The 20,234-nt window shown below is 35.6% G+C and overlaps 1 protein-coding gene across 5 annotated transcripts; it reads left to right on the forward strand.

Annotated features, from left to right (window-relative positions):
* Positions 1 to 1,337: 1,337 nt before the first annotated feature.
* On the forward strand, positions 1,338 to 7,441 carry LOC133870059 (uncharacterized). Of its 5 annotated transcripts, none has more exons than XM_062307098.1 (9): positions 1,338 to 1,641; positions 2,587 to 2,645; positions 2,875 to 2,957; positions 3,499 to 3,678; positions 3,765 to 3,947; positions 4,075 to 4,248; positions 4,344 to 4,498; positions 4,636 to 4,762; positions 7,234 to 7,441. In XM_062307098.1, exons 2-9 carry the CDS (start codon positions 2,630 to 2,632, stop codon positions 7,243 to 7,245), a joined length of 930 nt encoding a protein of 309 aa, XP_062163082.1. In that variant the 5' UTR covers positions 1,338 to 1,641; positions 2,587 to 2,629; the 3' UTR covers positions 7,246 to 7,441. The 5 variants fall into 5 exon arrangements, with proteins under 5 accessions (XP_062163082.1, XP_062163079.1, XP_062163083.1 ...); XM_062307095.1 differs by having other exon boundaries at positions 1,339 to 1,641; positions 2,870 to 2,957; XM_062307096.1 differs by lacking the exon at positions 1,338 to 1,641 and adding an exon at positions 2,284 to 2,378 and having other exon boundaries at positions 2,870 to 2,957.
* Positions 7,442 to 20,234: the final 12,793 nt, after the last annotated feature.

Genomic DNA, 20,234 nt, shown 5'->3' on the forward strand with positions numbered 1-20,234 from the left:
TCTTGACGAAATGCAACTCCAGCAAGGCAGCAAATAAATGAAACGACGTGTTTCAATCAAAAATTTTGGTTTTAAACTCTTCCACTGTTCCATTAAACGCTGTGTTTTACGAACTGCACTATTCGTCTTCAACTTTCATTTCTTCTGAAGATTTTGAACAGATCTAAGCAACCTTGCCAACCTAATTTTCGAAAACGCAAAAAATCATTGGCTAAGATCATGAATCTCAGTCCTTCTAAAAAATAATTTGCCCCTTAATGAGAGGCTAGGGGGGGCGGCAAGAAGGATATTCAAAAAAAATTTACAGGAAGTAAAGAAACTTTTGAGGAGGTGAGGGGGGGGCACTTGCCCCCTCTCGACCCCCAGCTCCGCCCCTGGCGGAGGCTGAACTTGAGGGGAGGAGGTTTCCGTGGGAGGGGGAAAAATGGAAGAAATGGATGGGAAGGGACGGAAGAAATTGACGGCGGTGGGTGTTTTTTTTTACCGGCTGTTTGTTCTTTTCTCACCCTTTGAAATTCCTCTTTCTTCCCGATAATGGAGCTCTTCCACAAGATCTTCGGGACAGTCACTCTCCCTCTCTTTCTCTGAGATTGATTTGTGAGGCCGATGATGGAACTCTTCCACAAGGTGTTCGGTGCTCTCGCTATCCATCTCAGAGATGTGATGTACAATGAAGTGATAAATAATGGAATATTGAGGAAATATTTCCTCTTTATGACTGTTTTTAAGGATTTTACAGTAGAATTTACTTATAAAAAGGAAAAGAAGATTTTCTGTACAATTTTGAAGTTCTATTTGTTATTTTTCTGTACAAGAAGAAGCGAAGAAGAAAATGGTCTATCTGAAATTTGGAGTCATCACAGTGGTTGTGAAAAAGAAGAAGAAGAGATGAAGGAGTGAAAGTCTGTCTCCCTCCTCCACACGAAACCGAGGTGACAACGAAATGGTTTTGGGAGATGGTGATCGACTGGCTGACAGAAAACGTTAAAGACTATAACGTGCGTTAAGTTTGCAAAAGAAAACGTTAGACTTTTAAATGAGATGGAAGTTTCTAAACCATATAGATTTTTTTTAAGAGAATATAGCCATAAACCGGCGGTAAATGAAATGGAAAGAATTGGGATCCGCTATAATTACAAATCAATTTTTGAAGATGTTTTTCATGAACTAAATTAATAGATTCTATTAATTAACTATATTATATTTAATAAAAAGTCGAAATGTGTCGATTACAACAAAAATATATATAAACAAAACAAAAATATTTGTTTTTTAAAAAAAAAATAAAAAAGAAAATACAGCCAATGGGGTGGCCGCGCGCCACCCCTAAATGCCGGGGGGTACCCGCTCGCTTGCTCCGACTTACGAAGCCCCTATCACGTAAGGCGTTTGCTCTTGCCGGGACGTTTTCTAACTTTTTAGGAGCACAAATTGGCTAATAATTCCATCGAGTAGGTCTTTTGTGTAGATCTTCTCTTGTAGACTTTGATACTCTTCTTCCGTTTCGACCGACTGGACACAGAGAGAAGCCAGGAAACTAATCAAAGAGCTATCATTTGTCTCTTTTTGGTGTTGTCGAAAACACGCAGAGAGACTCAGAGAGTTGCGATCGCCACAATAAAAATCAAAATACTTCCACAGGTACGTCTCTGTTTCTTTCTTCAATGCGTTTAAGATCCTCCGCTTGGTTGGAATCGGTTCATTTTGTCTGCATTTCGGTTCTAATTTCTAGGGTTTCCGATACTGCAATTCAGCTTGATTTTATGTATTATAAAGAAATAATCTGAAACGAGAAGGTGTTCTAGGGTTTCTGTAGTGAAGCTTTTTGGTGAATTTTGGTTCTTTCGGCTCTATATTTTAGTTAGAGACATAAATATGACTTTTTTAATGTTATGGCTTTTAACACTTGTGCCCTACTTTCCCTAAATAAAACGTAGGCCCAGATTACTTTCATGAAAATCATAATGTCTGCCGTCCCATAAACATGCAACACTTTTATTTAATCCTTGTCTGTATGCAAGAAGGAATATTTTTGTCTCTGTCTCTCCATTGTTTCTTTGGAAAATAAATGAAAATATTCTTAGTTTCATACTCATTATTTGAAGATATTACTTATCAAAAAAACACATTGTTTAAAGATATTGTTCTTTCAACAGTCTTAATAGTATAATTAGTTAAGAAAGATAATTCAGAAGAGAATATTAAATAATAAAAATAAAGTAGCCCATGCCACCTCCTTTTCTTGTTTTAGGCCCTTCGGAACAAGGGTTAAGCGTCTATTTTCATTTGGTTTTGCACCACGGAACCCTAGCTAGCTAGCCCTTTTTCAGAAACCGACTACTTGGTTGACCACTGAATTGAAGGCACATAATCATAGGGTCCAAAGCATGCTCTTCTTTGCCCTTGCACTTCTTAATTGTTTGTTTTTCTTCTTCATAGCTCACTGCTTCAACCTATCAGCCATGTTCCTATAAAATTTGTTTCCTTTGTTTTTTCTGTTAATTTGCTCAATTATCAAGCTCGTTTTTTGTGTTGCGTGTTAAAAATTTACCATTTTTTCGTGGGCGTTTGACAAATTGATTGCAGAGTTGGAATTAAAGCATGGAGAGAACTACCAACTCCGGTTACGATGATAGATTTAAAAAGTAAGGTTGCATTATCTGTTTGTGCTGCTGGTCTGTTTGAGTTTTCACATATATTTTATGTACATTGTTTAGAAAGTATTAGTAAGTTTGCATTATCTGAGGCTTGAATTGGAGCTTGGCACGTGTAGTTGTTCTAGAACACAATGGAGGACACAGAAGTTTATGAAATTTAAGAATTTAACTTGGTCCGGCTACCCTATTGCTTTTTATTTTTGTCGTTGTAGAGAAGCTCCTCAGCTAACTGCACTGTTGAAAGAAATGAAGGAAGTGTTAGATGCAGTAAGGAGTAAAATCGAAGTTTTAACTGCTAAGGTATGAATTATTGTTTTAAGGTATTGGATTAAACCCTACTTATAAATGCTGCTTATAAATGCTGAAATTGTTTTAAGGTAGTATCATCATGCATGCTTTTTGTATGGTAGTTTAACCTACATGCCCTTCTCTAATTTGGCTTTGCAGCATAAAGCACGGGTATTGCAAGTGAAAATAAAAATTCCGATTGTTTTAGTTGTTGATGACTGCTCTTTTTCCGCTTTACAATTATCATTAGAGTGGTTGAGGACTGTGAGTCTAACATGCTTTATTTAAAATCCTCCTTATTGAGTTTTCTCTTAGATTGGGCTATAGCTTATGTTCCTAATTATCCCTCCTCGAATCTTGTAAATCTTGACATCATTAGGGCGGTTGTTTTTTCTTGTATACTTTTTGTGTATGAGGGCTTTGCCTTTCTTTTAATAAATTATTATTCATAAAAAATAAAAAAAATAAAAATAAAAATACTAGTTGTATCATATTCATCATCATGATTGGGAAGAGTAATTTCTTCTTTCCTTCTTCTTGTCTTATGTATTAGGTGAAAGCAAATCAGTTTCCGACAGAAGATGGGATAAGCTATCTTGAATCCAAACATTTGCTTCTCCTAAGCTATTGCCAGTCACTGGTCTATTATCTGCTTCGTAAAGCAAAAGGGTTCTCGATTGAGGGGCATCCTGTTGTTCAGAGCCTAATAGAGACAAGGTTGTTTTTGGAGAAGGTATGGATTTGTTTCTATTTCTCGTTATCCATGTTATAGCCCGTGTTCTGTCTATGACAGAATTGTCATCTTTCTGTTTGTGACAGATTCGACCAATTGACAAAAAACTCCAGTACCAAATCCAGAAGCTCACAAGGGGTACTGCGGGTACAACAGAAGTTGTAGGTTTGAGTGAAAAGGAGTCGGGTGCCACTCAGAAGACAGAGGATCTGTTGAATTATCGTCCAAACCCTGACATGCTTGTTCCCAGATCAGATATGACTCCTGGGGTGAGTCAAGATATTGAAGTATCAAGTTCAGCAATTGTATTCGTCTTCTTCTTCTAGATTATCATTTACTAAACTGAGAAACGAATTTGAGGTTTTTGTTTTCTACGTTTATGTTTGTATGTTATAGGAAGAAGGAGGTGTATATCGACCCCCCAAATTTGCCCCTACTTCTATGGAGGAAGCTAAAGTCTCAAAGCAGGAAAGAAATGCCATGAGAATGGAGAAACAGATCCTACGACAATCTAGGCAGAGTGAATTTGTGCGTGAGCTGATGGACGATATGGAGGGGAGACCCCAAGAGGTTAGTTGCGTACTGCTTTTGGTAGGGTCACTAAGCATGAATGACTTCATTTTCAATAATTGGTGATCTATTTTTTGTTGATGGTCAAAATACAGGTCAGAGAAAATATTGGATCTGAAAGTAGAGAGCTTGCTAGATATATGGCAAAAATGGAGAAGCGTGCACAGGAAGAAGAGGAGCTTTTCATCCGTGCTCCCATGACAAAAATGGAGAAAAAGAAGGAGAAACATTTGAAGAAGTCTAGAAATGGGTATGCAGAACAAATAATATTGGATCTTTTATTGGTCTTCTTAACTTATTTATAGATTTGTAAAGTTTGTTAAAAAATAGGATGTTTGGTGGTTTATACTGTTTTTTGCTCGACTGTTTTTCATCTGTTTATACCAGGTTGCTTGGCCTTACGGACAGTTTCTATGATGAAATCAAAACCTTACCGCTAGATGATGATGTCAGTGAGCAAGCGTCAGGCTTCAGTTATGGTAGCTCTAGAACGGGGAAATTTAATAAGCGCAAGGTATGCCAAATCTAATAATTGGCATTGTTAAATGGAATTGTATGTGCTGTTTTTTCAAGTGTTTTGCATCTATGAAGTCACATTTTGCTTGAAATATGGTATGTCTAGTGAAATGTTACTTTATGTTAAAGTTAGGCTTTGATGCAAATGAAGTATGAATATTTTCTCAACTATCTATGAAGTGAATGGAATTTAGTACATATATAATCTTATATCTTGTAAACATTGGCTAACGTGAGGGTCATTGCTTTTTTGCTTTTATTCTGTGTATAAGTCTTCTAGTCTCATGGTGGCTCTTTATGGAATGGGAAAAACAGGTATATTTTTTATGGGCATTATCTAAAAAAATTCAACTCAACCAAGCCGGAATCCAAATAAAATCAAGGTCTGTTATATCCTCATCAACTAGCGGGGTCGGCCATTAGGAATTATTTAAGATTTTACTGTGTATCGCCTCCTTGATTAACATATTTTTCTTCACTACTTCTACCATTATTATTGCAGACCTTCCTTTATCTTTTTTTCACTTTCTCAACTTGAATTAAATCACCCTTTTCTCCTTGGTCGGTCTCCTTTATGCATTACCAAACCATCTTCAGTGACCCTCCATCTTTTCCTTAATTTTTGATGAATAATAATTTATTAGAAGAAGAGGCAAAGATCTCGTACACGAAAAGTATACAAGAGATGCAACCACTCTAATTGTGTCGAAAATCTAAAAATTTAACTGAATCTACAAGATTTGAAGAGGAAAAATTAGGAATATAGGCTACAGTCCAATTAACAAGAGATCTCAAAAAGCTACTTATCAAAAAAAAACAAGAGATCTCAAAAAGGAGGATTTTAAACATAGCACATTAGACTCTTAGTCTTCAAATAGGCACTGATTTCTTTATCTCCAGGTGTTCCACATTAATAAATCTTTTCCTCAATAGGAACCATTCCTACCTTTAGACGGATGACTTTATTGTTTATCTTTCTTAGCATTCACTCATCCATCTTACATTCTCATTTTGGCTACCTCATTTTATAAACATGTTATCTTTTTAACAACTCGATAGTCCGTACCATAGAGCATAGCTGGTGTAACGACCCAGGGAAAAACGCTAGCTATATATGTACTATCACTTTAAAAGAACTAGTCAATTTGGAGCTTTTCTATAATTACTTATAAAATCCAGTTTCACCTAGTAAGCAATGGGAAATTTAGCACTTATGAATGTGTTTATAAACCATCCATTTTATGTAGGCTACTCATCTTCTTAATATGGGATTGATGTATTACGGCTGGTCTTATAGAAGTACTATATTTATCACAAAAAATATTTTTGTTTAATTTGATAGGCATTCTACGGGCACCCAATACTCTATATATTCATTATTTCTTCACTTCATTCACACTACTTTTATCCTGTGAGATACATCCTCATCCTCCCAATCCTTATGGATTATTGATCTATCATATCGAAAATACCCGTTCTTTGGTGTTTCTTGACCATCGAGTTTCATATCGAAAATACCCGTTCTTTGGTATTTCTTGACCATCGAGTTTTACTATCCCTGCATCTCTATTTCTACTTTTACTAGACTTGCATTCATGATGCTTAGTGAATGTGATATCCTTCTGCAAGAAGCATTCACTAACGGAACGCATCTTAAATTGATCCAATAAGCTCATCCATATCCAATGCAAAGAGGTACAGACTTAATGGTGATCATTGATTGTGAAATGAAAGTTGCTCGTGAAACCTCCCCTTTGTTCCCATGCTAATTACAGCTCTCTCATGCATATATACATTAGAGGAATTCTTTTCTTTTCCAAAACCCACCACATCACTCTCAAGCTACCTTATCATATGCTTCACAATTCAAAGGAACATTTGTTGACATTTACTTGTATTTTACATAATTGTATTTTAAAAAAAGTAATCGAGATATCATTAAAAGTGCAGGGCCCCTGCGTACACATGAAATATACAAGAGAAGTCAGATACTTGTATTTTACATAAGTAATCTGGCATCTCTTCCTCGTGGCTTGCACAAGTTGGTGAATTGATATTTTTCTTCTTCATTATTCCCATCAAAGTCATCATTCAGTTGAAAAATCCTCTAGATAGACCAACTTAATTAGATAAGAAAAATAATATGAAAGAAATGCTACTTGCCCTCGGAAGAGTAGCTTTTTGCTTTTGATTTTGGAGCCCATTAATGTTTGACAGTCGGACAGTATAGCCAGACAAGGTAGGTTTACTGTACTAAGTTGCAAAAGTGTTATGCAGGAATATTTGTTGGGAAATACATGGGTAAGTTTCAAGTTTACAGAAACTGATTCATGTCCATATTTCTAATTTTTTTATTTACATTTTTACTAAACAGTTTATTATTGTTTTTATTCATTTTAAATGTTTTGTGTAAAAAAAAAAAATCCTTGCTGCATATGAACTATTTGCTGACCTTTGCCCCATTTGCAGAGGAGGCATTGAGGGACAACAAAAATCTTGGATTTTTTTAGCATTTCGGATTTAAAACTGCATGGCAGTTTGGTGCTGGTAGAGGTAGTAATTTAAGGTTTAAACAGCCTCGTATGGTGCAATTTTGTTTATTCTATGTGATGTAATTTGTTCCATGACAGCTACCTGAGAGTATTGTAGGAATAAAAGCCCCAATTTTCCTGCTGAATTTAATTACTCGTTTGAGATAGTCATTCATGGAATGTTCCAACAGAAATTTTGGTAGGACATCAATTTTTTTTACAAATTGGTCTCTAAAAGTGACATGGGTTGTTAGCATCGAGAAGCACGTGCTTTTTTAATAACTTACATGATACATGCCATTGTTAAAGGCTGAAGTCTTACAAACAGTTTGTAGGAAATTTTTGTCTATCTTGGTATATCTGGAGCATAGACTGTTGGATTTGGACAGAAATTTTTCTACAAACCAGTTTGAAGGAAATTCATATAAATCGGCATCTAAAAGCTACGTGTATTTTAAGCTATTAAAAAAGCATGTGAGAAATACATGTAATTAAAAAAACGTGCTTTTCATATACAAGGGACACATGTCACTATTAAAAGTTAGTTTATATGAATTTCCTACAAACCAAATATTTCTATCCGTTAGATTCTCATATTTCAACAAAGTTGTTCATATACTAAACTTGTCAATTACTGGTGACATTCAAATTTTCTTGCAGAAACATGAACCTGGATATTTTTTAGGAAAAACCGAAACAATTTTCAACCTATTAGCTTAGTGGGGGAATTTTACAAAATTGTTGCCAAACTTCTAGCTAAAAGGTTGAGTTTGGTAGCGAAGAAGATAGTTTTCAAGCCTAAGAATGCTTTCATAGATGGTAGGCAAATTCTAGGTTCTGTTCTTATTGCCAATGAGTGCCTTGACACCAGGATTACAAAGTGATACAAACATACAAATATGATGGGTTTATCAAAATATATATATATAGAGAGAGAGAGAGAGAGGAGTATGCGAATGCGATTAATAACGGTATTCGTATATTCTAAAATTACTACCCGCTATTCGCATATATTGATATAGTTGCGGTTAATACCTGCCCGCATCGACAATCCTAATCATATCATATATATATATATATATATATATATATATATATATAATAGAGGAATCACTCAGAACATTTCATAATATTGTGACAAAGGGCCTTTTAAAATGCAGTCAAATGTCATATTTAATGTTTAACGGTGCGTTTAAGATAGACAATCAAACGGTTATATATGTGTTCAGTTGGTTACCCCACCCCCCCCCCCCAAACAAAACGTAACGTTTGAAGGCAAAGTCTACGAGGGTGTATATATCAGAACTGTTTACAAAAAACAAAATAAAATCATTTCAGTTTTCTCCTGGATAACTCTATCATAGCCTTCACAAAATCACTCTGTGCAACGAAAAAGTGTTTGCTTCCCATTGGCATCTTGGCATCTAATCTAACAAAAGGTACTATCTCTCTCTGTCTCTGTCTATAGATTGTGAAGAACATATGTATTTTAAGATTATATGATTATTTAAAAAAATTATTGATTTGTTGTGTTCCTGCACATAATTGTTTGTTATTATATTTGCTGTCAAAACAATAATTCTAGCGAAACCACATCCCTTCGTTCTTCTTCTTCCCCTTTGCATTCTTTGTAACATCTGTTGAGATATTTAGTGACCAAACTGTAGATAATAGTTTCCATACTTCTTGATAATTTCCTCCTTTAGAAGCCACTGTTTCAAAATTATGCCCAAAGAAATTTTTTATTCAGGATTTCATGAGATGCTTCGGTATAAATAATAGAGCAAGAGACAAGAGTTTAAAAAAAACCGTATTATTCTTTCCCAATATGATATTTCCCACAGAAACACAAGTCTTTTATTCTTTTGTTCAGTATGAAAGGGGCTTTATATTTGTTCTGCGTTGCCTTTTCTATAACAAAGCCTTTTCTTAAAGATTAAAAGTTTCTTTTTTTTTTAAAAAAAAAAAAGGGGAAAAGCCTACCAAAAAATATTTCTAAGAAAACAACCAAAGCAAAAGTGACAACAGTTACCTTCTTCCATATCTGAGCATCATACTTCTTCCATATCTGCACAACTTGGACAGTTATCGTATCCTATATCCTCCTCATTCGCCTCTTCTTCTTCAATAGATTGATTTCTCTTTCAACTCCATAAGCAGGGTAGGTTTTTTGCAAAATTTTGTCTACCTATTTGTTTCTCGCATGTTCTATTTCTTCCTGTCTTTGCTTTTGTATTTCTTCTTTATTTTGTATAACTTCCTAGCAAAAGAAGAATCCAGACCCCTATTTCTATCCTGAATAATCTAGATGTTCTAATTTTTTCTAGAATGTGGTGGGCCTCTTTTTTTTTTTTTTGCTCTGTTGCTTTGCAGTTTGCACACGTGCTTCTATGATCCATTCACTTTTTTTAAAAAAAAAAAAAAAAAAAAAAAAAAAAAAAAAAAAACCTGATCAACATGGGTTTTTTTTAAATTGGGTTGCTCTCTTCCTACTGCCTTTTTAATTTGTTGTGTTATTGCATATGATTCTCTGTTATTATCTTTGATGACAAACCAAGAATTCTAACGAATTTATAACCATTCGTTCATCTTCTTCCTTTTTTTTTTTTTTTTTTTTTTTTTTTTTTAAAAAAAAAAAAAAAAAATAAAATAAAATCCCCTCCATTGGGTTAAGACTTCAAAATTCTTGAAAGCACATTGTAGAACAACAAAAAAAAGTTTTTGAGATTTAGTAGCAGTTCTTATTTCAGAACAAAATATCAAAATTACCCAACAAAAAAATAAGCAACTACAACCGGAAAAAAAAAAAAGAAAAAAAAAGAAAAAAAAAAAAGAGAGAGACTAAGATAGATCCTCACTTGCTGTCGTTTCAGTACATTTTCTCAACAAAAGTCTCTTAGAAAAAATAACTGATGCTTTTATAGTGATTCCCCTATTACATATATATATATATATAAAATAGGGGAATCACTCATAACATTACATAATAGCTGCACTATTTGCGTCAGATTTATCTGAAGGGTAGTTCTCGCCAAAATTTGCTTCTTATAGCAGAAAACAATTCAATGAACCAAAAACTTTCGGCCTTTTCCGATGAAATTATGTTCAAAGAAGGTATTCTCCCTCTCTCCATTCCCTCTCTTGAACATGAATATGTCTTCATTTTGTTTGTGAAATATTTGGTTGAGGTGTTCTTTATTTGAAATGTTGTCTTCTTCTTTTTTCATTTGTGTGATTTGACAGATTTTTAGGCATTTTTTGTAAGTACTTTTTATACTTTTAAAAGCAAAAGAAGGAACAAAATTATTTCATTATTATGCAGCAAAGGAACATAAATACTTTCTAAACACAAAATGAGATGTTTAGTGAAATATTTTATTTTATTTTATTTTGTATCCATTAAAAAAAAAATACTTTGTTTATTTTGCTTTGTATTTTCTAAATGTTTGAAATTATATTGGTTTTATTTATATTGAAATATAATATGTATCACACCAACAATATCAAATATTCAAACTAATTGTCTATTAATATTTGATAATCATAATCCAGGTTTTATTCTTGATATTCATTTAATTTAAAACTACACCTATGTGAGCAATAATGTTAACATGTTTTAATTTATATTGATTAAACTTAAATTAAGGGTCTTATATTTTAATTCATTTGAATGTTTTATGAGAATTGTTTTTTTTCCTCTATACATCGTTTCATGTTAAACTATGTAAAATTTGGAGATTTATTGGATAATTCTGCCTGCTTCAACCGTAGGTCAGAGACTATATTTATAAGAAGAGAGTTAGTCCTTGGATAGGACTGTACAAATGTATTCTGAAACCATAGAGAAGTCCTTTAATAGGACTGTACAATCTTTAGATAAGAGACATAAACTGTATAACTTATAGTAGTAGAAACATAAGAGAACTATACAACTTGTAGTAGTAGAAACATAATAGAACTACTTATTGTTAGATTTATCTTTATTCGGAGATAAAGATATATCTGGTCTAATACGCCCCCTCAAACTCGACGTAGAAAGTCTGACGTTGAGGTTGAAACTAAGCTGAAGAAACCGGCTAGAGGGAAGAGCCTTTGTCAGGACATCGGCAAGCTGATCTTTGCCAGAGATAAACTTGACCTCTAGATACTTGTCTGCAACTTGATCTCGAACAAAATGATAGTCTATCTCAATGTGCTTTGTACACGCATGATAGATTGGATTGGAAGTGAGATAAGTTGCACCAATGTTATCACAATATAAGAGTGGTGCTCGGGGAAGAGAAACACGAAGTTCTCGGAGAAGAGACTGGATCCAAATCAATTCAGCAGAGGCATTTGCAAGGGCTTTATACTCGGACTCCGTCTTGAACGTGACACAGTGGGCTGCTTCTTGGAACTCCATGAAATCAAGTTTTTACCGAGAAACACACAATATCCAGACGTTGATTTCTTGTCATCTGGGCAACCAGCCCAATCAGCATCCGAGAATGCAACAAGCTAATGCGAGGAGAGTTTGTGGATGCAAAATGTGTAGTCAACCGTAGCCTTTAAGTAGCGCAAGATTCGCTTGACAGCAGACCAATGAGGGTCTCTAGGATCTTGCATAAACTGAGATACCTTTTTGACAGCAAAGGCAATGTCCGGTCGAGTGAGAGACAAGTATTGAAGTGATCCAATAGTACTGCGATAGAGAGTAGGATCTGTAATTGTAGAACCTTCAAACTTGCTTAGAATTGTAGAGGAGGACATTGGAGTGGCAATCGGTTTTGCAAGATGCATGTTGGTCTTCTTTAGAATATCAAGGATGTATCTTTGTTGAGAGAGATGAAGTCCATCTGATGACCAAGTAGCTTCAACACCTAAAAAGAAATGTAGAGGTCCAAGATCTTTGAGAGCAAATGATGAGTTTAGATCAGAAATAAGTCTAGAGATTGCATCTTTGTGTGAACTTGTGATGATTATATCATCAACATAAATCAAGACAAAAATTTTAATCCCATGAGCATTGTAGACAAAAAGAGATGAGTCAGCCTTGGAGCTTGTGAAATGTAATTCTAGAAGCCTTGTACTCAGTCTTGAAAACCATGCCCGTGGTGCTTGTTTTAAGCCATACAATGCTTTGTGTAATTTGCAAACCGCTGTAGGATGTGAAGGATGCTGGAACCCGGGCGGTTGTACCATATACACGGTTTCTTGAAGGCTGCCATGGAGGAAAGCATTGCTTACATCAACTTGATGAATAGCCCAACCTGCAGAAACAGCAATGGAGAGCACTGTTCTAATAGTTATAGGTTTAATAACGGGGCTATAAGTTTCGGAAAAATCAATTCCGGGTTGTTGATGGAACCCTTTAGCTACTAAACGAGCCTTATACCGCTCAATTGTACCATCAGCCTTTTTCTTGATTCTGAAAACCCATTTGCACCCAACAATGTTCATAGATGGAGAAGGTGAAACAAGAGACCAAGTACCATTTTTAAGGAGGGCATCAAACTCTTCATTCATTGCCTTGCGCCATTCAGCATGCTTGGAGGCTTGAGTGTAGCAAGTTGGCTCAATTTCCTGTTCCTGAGTTACTGCCATGAGTGCTTGAGGAGGTGGATATTTAATTCGGCCATCTGTAAATTTTGTAGGTTTAAAAATCTGATTCTGTGATCGGGTAGTCATGCCGTGCACTCTTGGTTGGGGAAGTGGTTGGGAAGCAAGAGAAGAATCAAAAGGAACTAGAGCAGTAGTAGGTGAAGTGTCTGTGGTTGTGGAGGGTAAGGATGAGTGAATACAAGGGGAATTTGGCTCAAGAGAAGAGCTGCTGGTGGCATTAACTCGAGTGTTTGATGGTTGAATAATAGGGACAGAGATACTGGGATGAATGGGTGAGGGATTGGAAGATTGGTTTGGAATGGATGTAGAGAAGGGAAAGTTTTGCTCATTAAAGATGACATGCCGAGCAATGTAGACTCTACCAGATGGGATATGGAGACACTTGTATCCAAGATGATTTTTGCTATACCCAATGAAAACACACGAATGAGACTGGAAGGCAAGTTTGGTTGAATTATACGGGCGAAGAAAAGGCCAACACTCACAGCCAAAGACTTTTAGGAACTTGTAATCAGGTGAGATTTGGAATAAAGATTCAAAAGGAGATTTGTGCTTGGTAACTTTGGAAGGGAGTCGATTGATGAGATAGACTGCAGTCTCAAAAGCCGAGTCCCAAAAGGCGAAAGGTACAGAGGCAGTAGCAAGAAGGGAGAGACTAGTTTCGACAATATGGCGATGTTTTCTTTCAACAGACCCCATTTGATGATGTGTATGTGGACAACTAAGACGATAGGACACTCCCATGTTAGTTAGAGAGGTTTGAAGAGGACGAAATTCACCTCCATTGTCACTTTGAACGGAGATAATTTTGGTACCAAAATATGTTTCAACAAGTTGCTTAAAGCGGAGAAAAATAGCACAAACATCAGATTTTAATTTGAGAGGATAGAACCAAGTATATTTACTAAAATCATCCACAATACTTAGATAGAAACGATTATTGTTTACAGAGGTGATAGGAGCAGGGCCCCATACATCAATGAAAAGTAATTGCAAAGGATGACTAGAAATAGAAGGACTATAACTAAAGTGAAGACGATGACTCTTGCCCTGCTGACAGGATGAACAAACAGAAGATAACTTGGAGGAAGTCACGAGCAGTTTATTGGACTTGATGATTTGAGTGATAACTGGAGAAGCTGGATGACCCATCCGGAGATGCCATTGGTCCAAAGGGACTTTTTCACCGAAATAGGCAGCAAAGTTCTTGGACGAAGGAGCATGAGATGAAGGCCATGGATAGAGGCCGGATCTACTCGGGCCTTGGAGGAGCAGCTGGCGGGTGTGAAGGTCCTTAACACAGAAAAAATTAGGATGAAATTCAATAAAAACGTGATTGTCACGAGCAAAGTGGTTTACAGATATGAGATTCTTTTGGATTTGAGGAACATGGAAGAGTGAATATAAATGAAAATTGTGTGAGGGTGTAGGCAATAGAACACGACCAGAATGTAAGATTTTCAAACCTTGGCCGTTTCCGACTTGAATCGTGTCAGGTCCAGTGTATTCAGCAGTATTCAAGTTGAGATTCGATAGGTCATTGGTGAGGTGAACATTGGAGCTAGTATCCGGATATCAGGAGGAGTCAGGAGCAGGAGTTGCTGAGGCCATGTTGACATGCATCGAGGAGGAGTCATGTTGGTTGCTTGGTTCATACCTAAACCAGCATGTGGCTGCGGTGTGGCCTTGTTTGTGGCATACTTGACATGTTGGTCGCTGAGAGGGGGAGTTCCTGGATGAAGAGAATTGCTGAGGTGGTGCTCTGCCACGGCCACGGCCTCTACCGCGGGAATAATTGTTGGTGCGCGGGCCAAGGTTGGAACCACGGTTGTTTCGGGAATATGACTGGTTCTGGCGTTGAGTAGTGTTGGCAGTGGAGATGTTCAAATCAATGGCTGATTTGTGTTGCTCCAAGCGCATCTCATAAGAGAGCATAAACCCATAGAGTTCATTGAGGGAGATGGAATCTTGTCGTGTGGTCACAGAGGTGACAAGAGAATCAAATTCTGGACCAAGACCAGCAAGTATAGTGGAGACAAGTTCTGAAGCTTCAATGGGCTTGCCAATTGCAGCCAAGAGATGTGAGAATCCCTGCGCTTTTTGATAATAAGCGGAGATTGTAAGAGCACCTTTCTTTAAGGTAGCCAATTGTTGCTTGAGTTGCATTATCCGGGACTGAGATTGAGCAGAGAAAAGAGATTCTTTTAGTTTAATCCATATAAATTAAAATACGTTAAAATCATAGTCCCTATAGGAGTAGTTTATTAGACCAGATATATCTTTATCTCCGGATAAAGATAAATCTAACAATAAGTAGTTCTATTATGTTTCTACTACTACAAGTTGTATAGTTCTCTTATGTTTCTACTACTATAAGTTATATAGTTTAGGTCTCTTATCTAAAGATTGTACAGTCCTATTAAAGGACTTCTCTATGGTTTCAGAATACATTTGTACAGTCCTATCCAAGGACTAACTCTCTTCTTATAAATACAGTCTCTGACCTACGGTTGAAGCAGGTAGAATTATCCAATAAATCTCCAAATTCTACATGGTATCAGAGACATCTCAAGACTAACGTCCATGGCAATTTCATCTGAAACCGAATCCTCCACCCAAACCTCATCCCCTCGTTCGTCCCATACCCCTTCCGCAACCCCCATCCCTCTTCAGAATATTCATCACCATATCTCAGAAAAACTTAACCAAGACAACTACATCCTATGGCACTTTCTGATGGTTCCATTCCTAGAGGGCCAAAATCTCTTCGGTTATGTCGATGGAACACATCCATGACCTCCTCAGCTTGTTCCAGACTCAACATCCGGCCTCCTTGTTGCAAATCCGGCCTCTCAACTCTGGTATCATCAAGACAAAATGATCTTTAGCGCCATCATCTCCACTCTCTCAGTTGAAGCTCTACCCCATATCATTGGCCTTACCACTTCTCGGGAGGTATGGCTAACTTGGGTCTTATATTTTAATTCATTTGAATATTTTATGACATTTTTACCAATTGGTATGATTTACACAAATTTTTAGGCATTAATTTTTGGTTTTTTTTTTAAAATTTTTTTATTGCAAAAGCAAATGCCATAGGTTATTTCATGGTGCCATATGTCAAGCATTTCTTTTTAAGTATAAAACATTTCATTAGAATTGTTGCTAATTAACGGTTAACTTTCTATTAAGTCTTTAAACCAATTAAATGTTTAAACATCGCATTTGTCTGTCTATTTCTTCATTTTGCTTAAATTATATAAAACTAGATAAAGTGAAAACAAACTTTGTTTCTATCTTTAATCGAACAGTTTATTTTTTTCTTTGTTTTTTTTTTTCCAAGGACCTTTGGGCTTCTTCTTTTGCAAAGTTGTAGTGGCCGGTCTCTACTTAAGAACAAACTTTATATCAATTTCAAGATAAAATTTACATTATAAAATCACATTTCCTATTTATGGCTCTCTAATTATTCATTATTTGATTATGGTTACTGTGCGATTTTCTTTAGTTGAAATATGTTAATTGTTAACAATATTTTCTTTTGGGTTCCTTTAATCTATATTTTGGACTGCAGTATGGCAGGCAAACATCATAAGGAAGATGAACGAGATCTCAACGGACGCTTACTCAGTCTGGTACGCTGGGCGTGTCGCGAGAGATATGAAGTCCTCCGTTTGCGTCCTTTCATGGTGAGGACTCTTAGCGTCAGTCGTGAGAGGGGACGACATGTTCAGGTACATCGAGAGTGGATATCAGATAGGGGACTCGATCATGCGTGCGCCTCTGATCCTAAGAGGGCAACATCACTAAGTCGCTACCAACACATGCATCAAACGCATGAAGTTATTAATTTTCAACACATGATTGATTTGGAGTGTCAGGAAGAGACAAATGCACCACCGCCTGAGTCCTCCGACAATGAGGACGATCATGCTTGACATATTTCAATTTCTCTATTATAAATTCTCAAATTTCATGTTTATAGACTTGATAAATTTTATGTAGCATTTTAATACAGGTTATCCAATTTGTAAATATTGAATACAAGTTATTCTAATGATGTGAGTGTACTATTTTGTTCTTTGCTTTTGTGAATTCCTATATATGTGTAAAAGGTCTCTTGAATTAACATCTATATATGTTTACGTATTTTCATTCTTATTCCTAAATTTTTATTTTGTTTTTAAAATTAAATGTAGCATTCTAATTTTTTTTTTTAAAAAAAAACTACTTTGAATATTATTTATTACTTTCTAATTTTATTCTTATACAGTTTTAATTAGTAAAAACCCGCGCATGACGCGGGTTACATGCTAGTTTATATATAATAGAGGAATCAGTATGAGCAATGCATAATATTGTGACAAGTGTCTTTTTAAAATGCAGCCAAATGTCTATTTAAAGTTAAAACGGTGAGTTTAACTTAAACATTGATTTTGCCAATAAAAAAATCACAGTTGTTTCAAAAATTGAAGCGGTTATTTTTTTACAATGTTTGAAGGCAAAGGCTATGAGGGTGTATCATAACTATTTTTAAAAAATATATATATAATAATCAGATCATTTCAATTTTCTTTTATAATTCTATCTTAGCAGTTACAAAATCACTCAGTACAACGAAAAACTGTATGCTTCCCATTGCCATCTTACTATCTTAGCATCTGATTTATCAAAAAAGGTACTCTCTTTCTGTTTGTAGATTGTGAGTTTTCTCTGTTGTAGATTGTGAGGATCATACATATTTTAAGATTATATGATTATTTGTTTTTTTTTTTTTTAATTTGTGATTTTTTGTGTTCTTGCATATGATTTTCTGTTATTATCTTTGTTACCAAACCAAGAATTCTAGCGAATTCATAACCATTCGTTCATCTTCTTCCTACTGCCTTTTTTGAAAAAAAAAATTTCCCCTTCATTGGGTCAAGACTTCAAAATTCTTGAAAACACATTGCAAAACAACAGAAAAATGTTGTTGAGATTTAGTTGCAGTTCTTATTTCGGAACAAAAGGTCAAAATTACCCAACAAAAAAATAAGCATCTACAACCGGGAAAAAAAAAAGAAGAAAAAAAAGACTATTTTGCTCCGTTTGTTTCGACGTAAAATGATTTCGGTATTTTCCGGTGTTTAGTAGGGGCGAAAATAATAGTCAACCGAAAAATGATTTTCGTTATAAATTTCGAAAAATAATTTACGCTTTTTCATTTTCCGTAGATGGTAGACGCAGTCGACTCTCTTTTAAACAACGCAGTCAATTTTTATGTTCAAACAGTTGACTATTGCCAGATTTCGACACCCGTCGGTGCCGGAATCCGACAAGGATCCGGCTGTTCTGGCCTAATCTCCGGCAAGTCTGGCTGGGATCCAGCACAAATGGCCGGAATCCATATATATCAAATATAAAAATATTTTTTTATATTAACATTTTTTATTTTATGAATAAAATTTAATTTTTTTAAATTAATATGATTAAATTAAAATATAAAAAATATTTCTAATTTTCCGTACGTGCCAAACACCGAAAAATAACTTTCCTAAAAATATTTTAGGACAAAAATCATTTTACACCGAAACAAACGGAGGATAAGATAAATGATCCTCACTTGCTGTCATTTCAGTCCATTTTCTCAACGAAAGTCGCTAGGTCAGCTGTTGTTTTGACAGATCGGAGAGAATCCTCGCATTCCCGTCGATCTGAAATTCAAAACCAACCGTAACAAAAGAGCTCTCCGAATCTTTCCTCTTTTGCAGGCGCTTTTGGTTGTTGTTCAAACGATGAGATAAAAAGAGAAGCCGATCATCTTTTTCTGTACTCCTCTCATGGAGGTTCCCACTAGGCTCTCCACCAAGCTATGGAGCTTTCTCTCCTTCCTGCCAATATCATGTGCACCATTGGTCTTACTATTTTTATTTGCTTTTCTTCACTTTTTTTTGGCCTTTAGACGGGCGCATGTCAGTGACGTTGACAACAGATAATCAGCCCAACGTCTCCATACATCATCAAAAAAAAAATTGAGTAATGCTCCGTTTATTTTTACGTAAAATGATTTCGACGAAATCATTTTTTAAAAAAAAATGATTTTTTCGAAAATATTTTTTGGTGTTTGGTTCGCACGAAAAAATTACAAAAATACAAAAATCAGAGTTTGGCAAATGTCGCCGGAATCCTGCAATGTCCAGTCGCCGTTGCCGGATTCCGGCCGGATCCCGACAGTTTTGGCCAGATCCGGCCGGCTTGGCTGGAATTCGGCAATATTCCAGCCGTAATCTGGTGGCCGGCAGGATACCGGCGACCAGATGTTGCCGGACTCCGGCCGGGTTGGATTCCGACGATCGACAATTGCTAAATTCTGACAATCGGATATCAAACGTGCGTGTAAGAACGAAGAGTTTAATTTCGGAAAACGATTTACGGTTTTAAAAATTGTAAATTGTTTTCCAAAAATTAAAGAAGATTTTACGGTCAAACTGAAAACGATTTTCGTTGACCATTATTTTCGCTCCTACCAAACACCGTAAAATACCAAAATCATTTTCCATAAATCATTTTACGCAGAAACAAACGGAGCATAAAATTCATATTTCCCATTTTGCTCTTCTCTCATGTAAGAGAGGACGTTGGAATTCGTTTGTTGGATGAACTTTTGGAGAGAAGGGCATTTTTAGGATAAAATTTTGGCTCGCGATTCTTGACTTTTCAAAACACTCAAAGCTGAGCGAGATGAGGTCTTATCAAGAAAAAATACCGTGGATTGGGAGAGATTCACCGACACCGTGATGCCCCCAACAAACCAGAAAAGAAAAAAATGCAATCACTCGCTCAATCTTCTTCCTGTCTTGGCGTCTTCATTTTTAAAATTTCTTTATTTGTCTCTGGTTTTATGTTTTTTCCCTTAATTTGTAAGATTATGGTTGTGTGATCATTTCTTTTTACATTCACAAAATTGTTCTATACAAAAACTAAAAAAAAAAAGTCAAAATTTTTTGTTTCAATGTAAACAAACGCTACTTGAGAATTTAGTTTGACTCATTGCCTCTGACACCATTTTGGAAAGGAATTCCTCTCAAATTCCGGTACATTTGTCTTCTTTTTACTATATAACATATATAGTAAAAATATCACATCTTTAAGATCTTCTCTAGATTTTTCTTCTACTTGAACATGCTATTGGTATAAATGTCCTCACATTTGAATTTTTGTTAAACTGCTATTTCTTCCTTCTCATGTACTTAATTTCTGGTCATATCACCATATTATTTATAATGACTTTTGAATTAATGTTTAAAAAACTAAATATAGGTGATCTCTCCAATTATGTCTCAAAATAGTTTGCAAGAT

Source organism: Alnus glutinosa, chromosome 6, assembly GCF_958979055.1.
Source record: "Alnus glutinosa chromosome 6, dhAlnGlut1.1, whole genome shotgun sequence".
Classification (NCBI taxonomy): Eukaryota; Viridiplantae; Streptophyta; class Magnoliopsida; order Fagales; family Betulaceae; genus Alnus; species Alnus glutinosa.

Coding starts and splice junctions, on each gene's coding strand:
- LOC133870059 (XM_062307095.1), top strand. CDS start 2,602: ATGGAGAGAACTACCAACTCCGGTTACGATGATAGATTTAAAAA. Junction 3,948..4,074: donor GATCAGATATGACTCCTGGG/GTGAGTCAAGAT, acceptor TGTATGTTATAG/GAAGAAGGAGGTGTATATCG. Junction 4,249..4,343: donor TGGAGGGGAGACCCCAAGAG/GTTAGTTGCGTA, acceptor GTCAAAATACAG/GTCAGAGAAAATATTGGATC.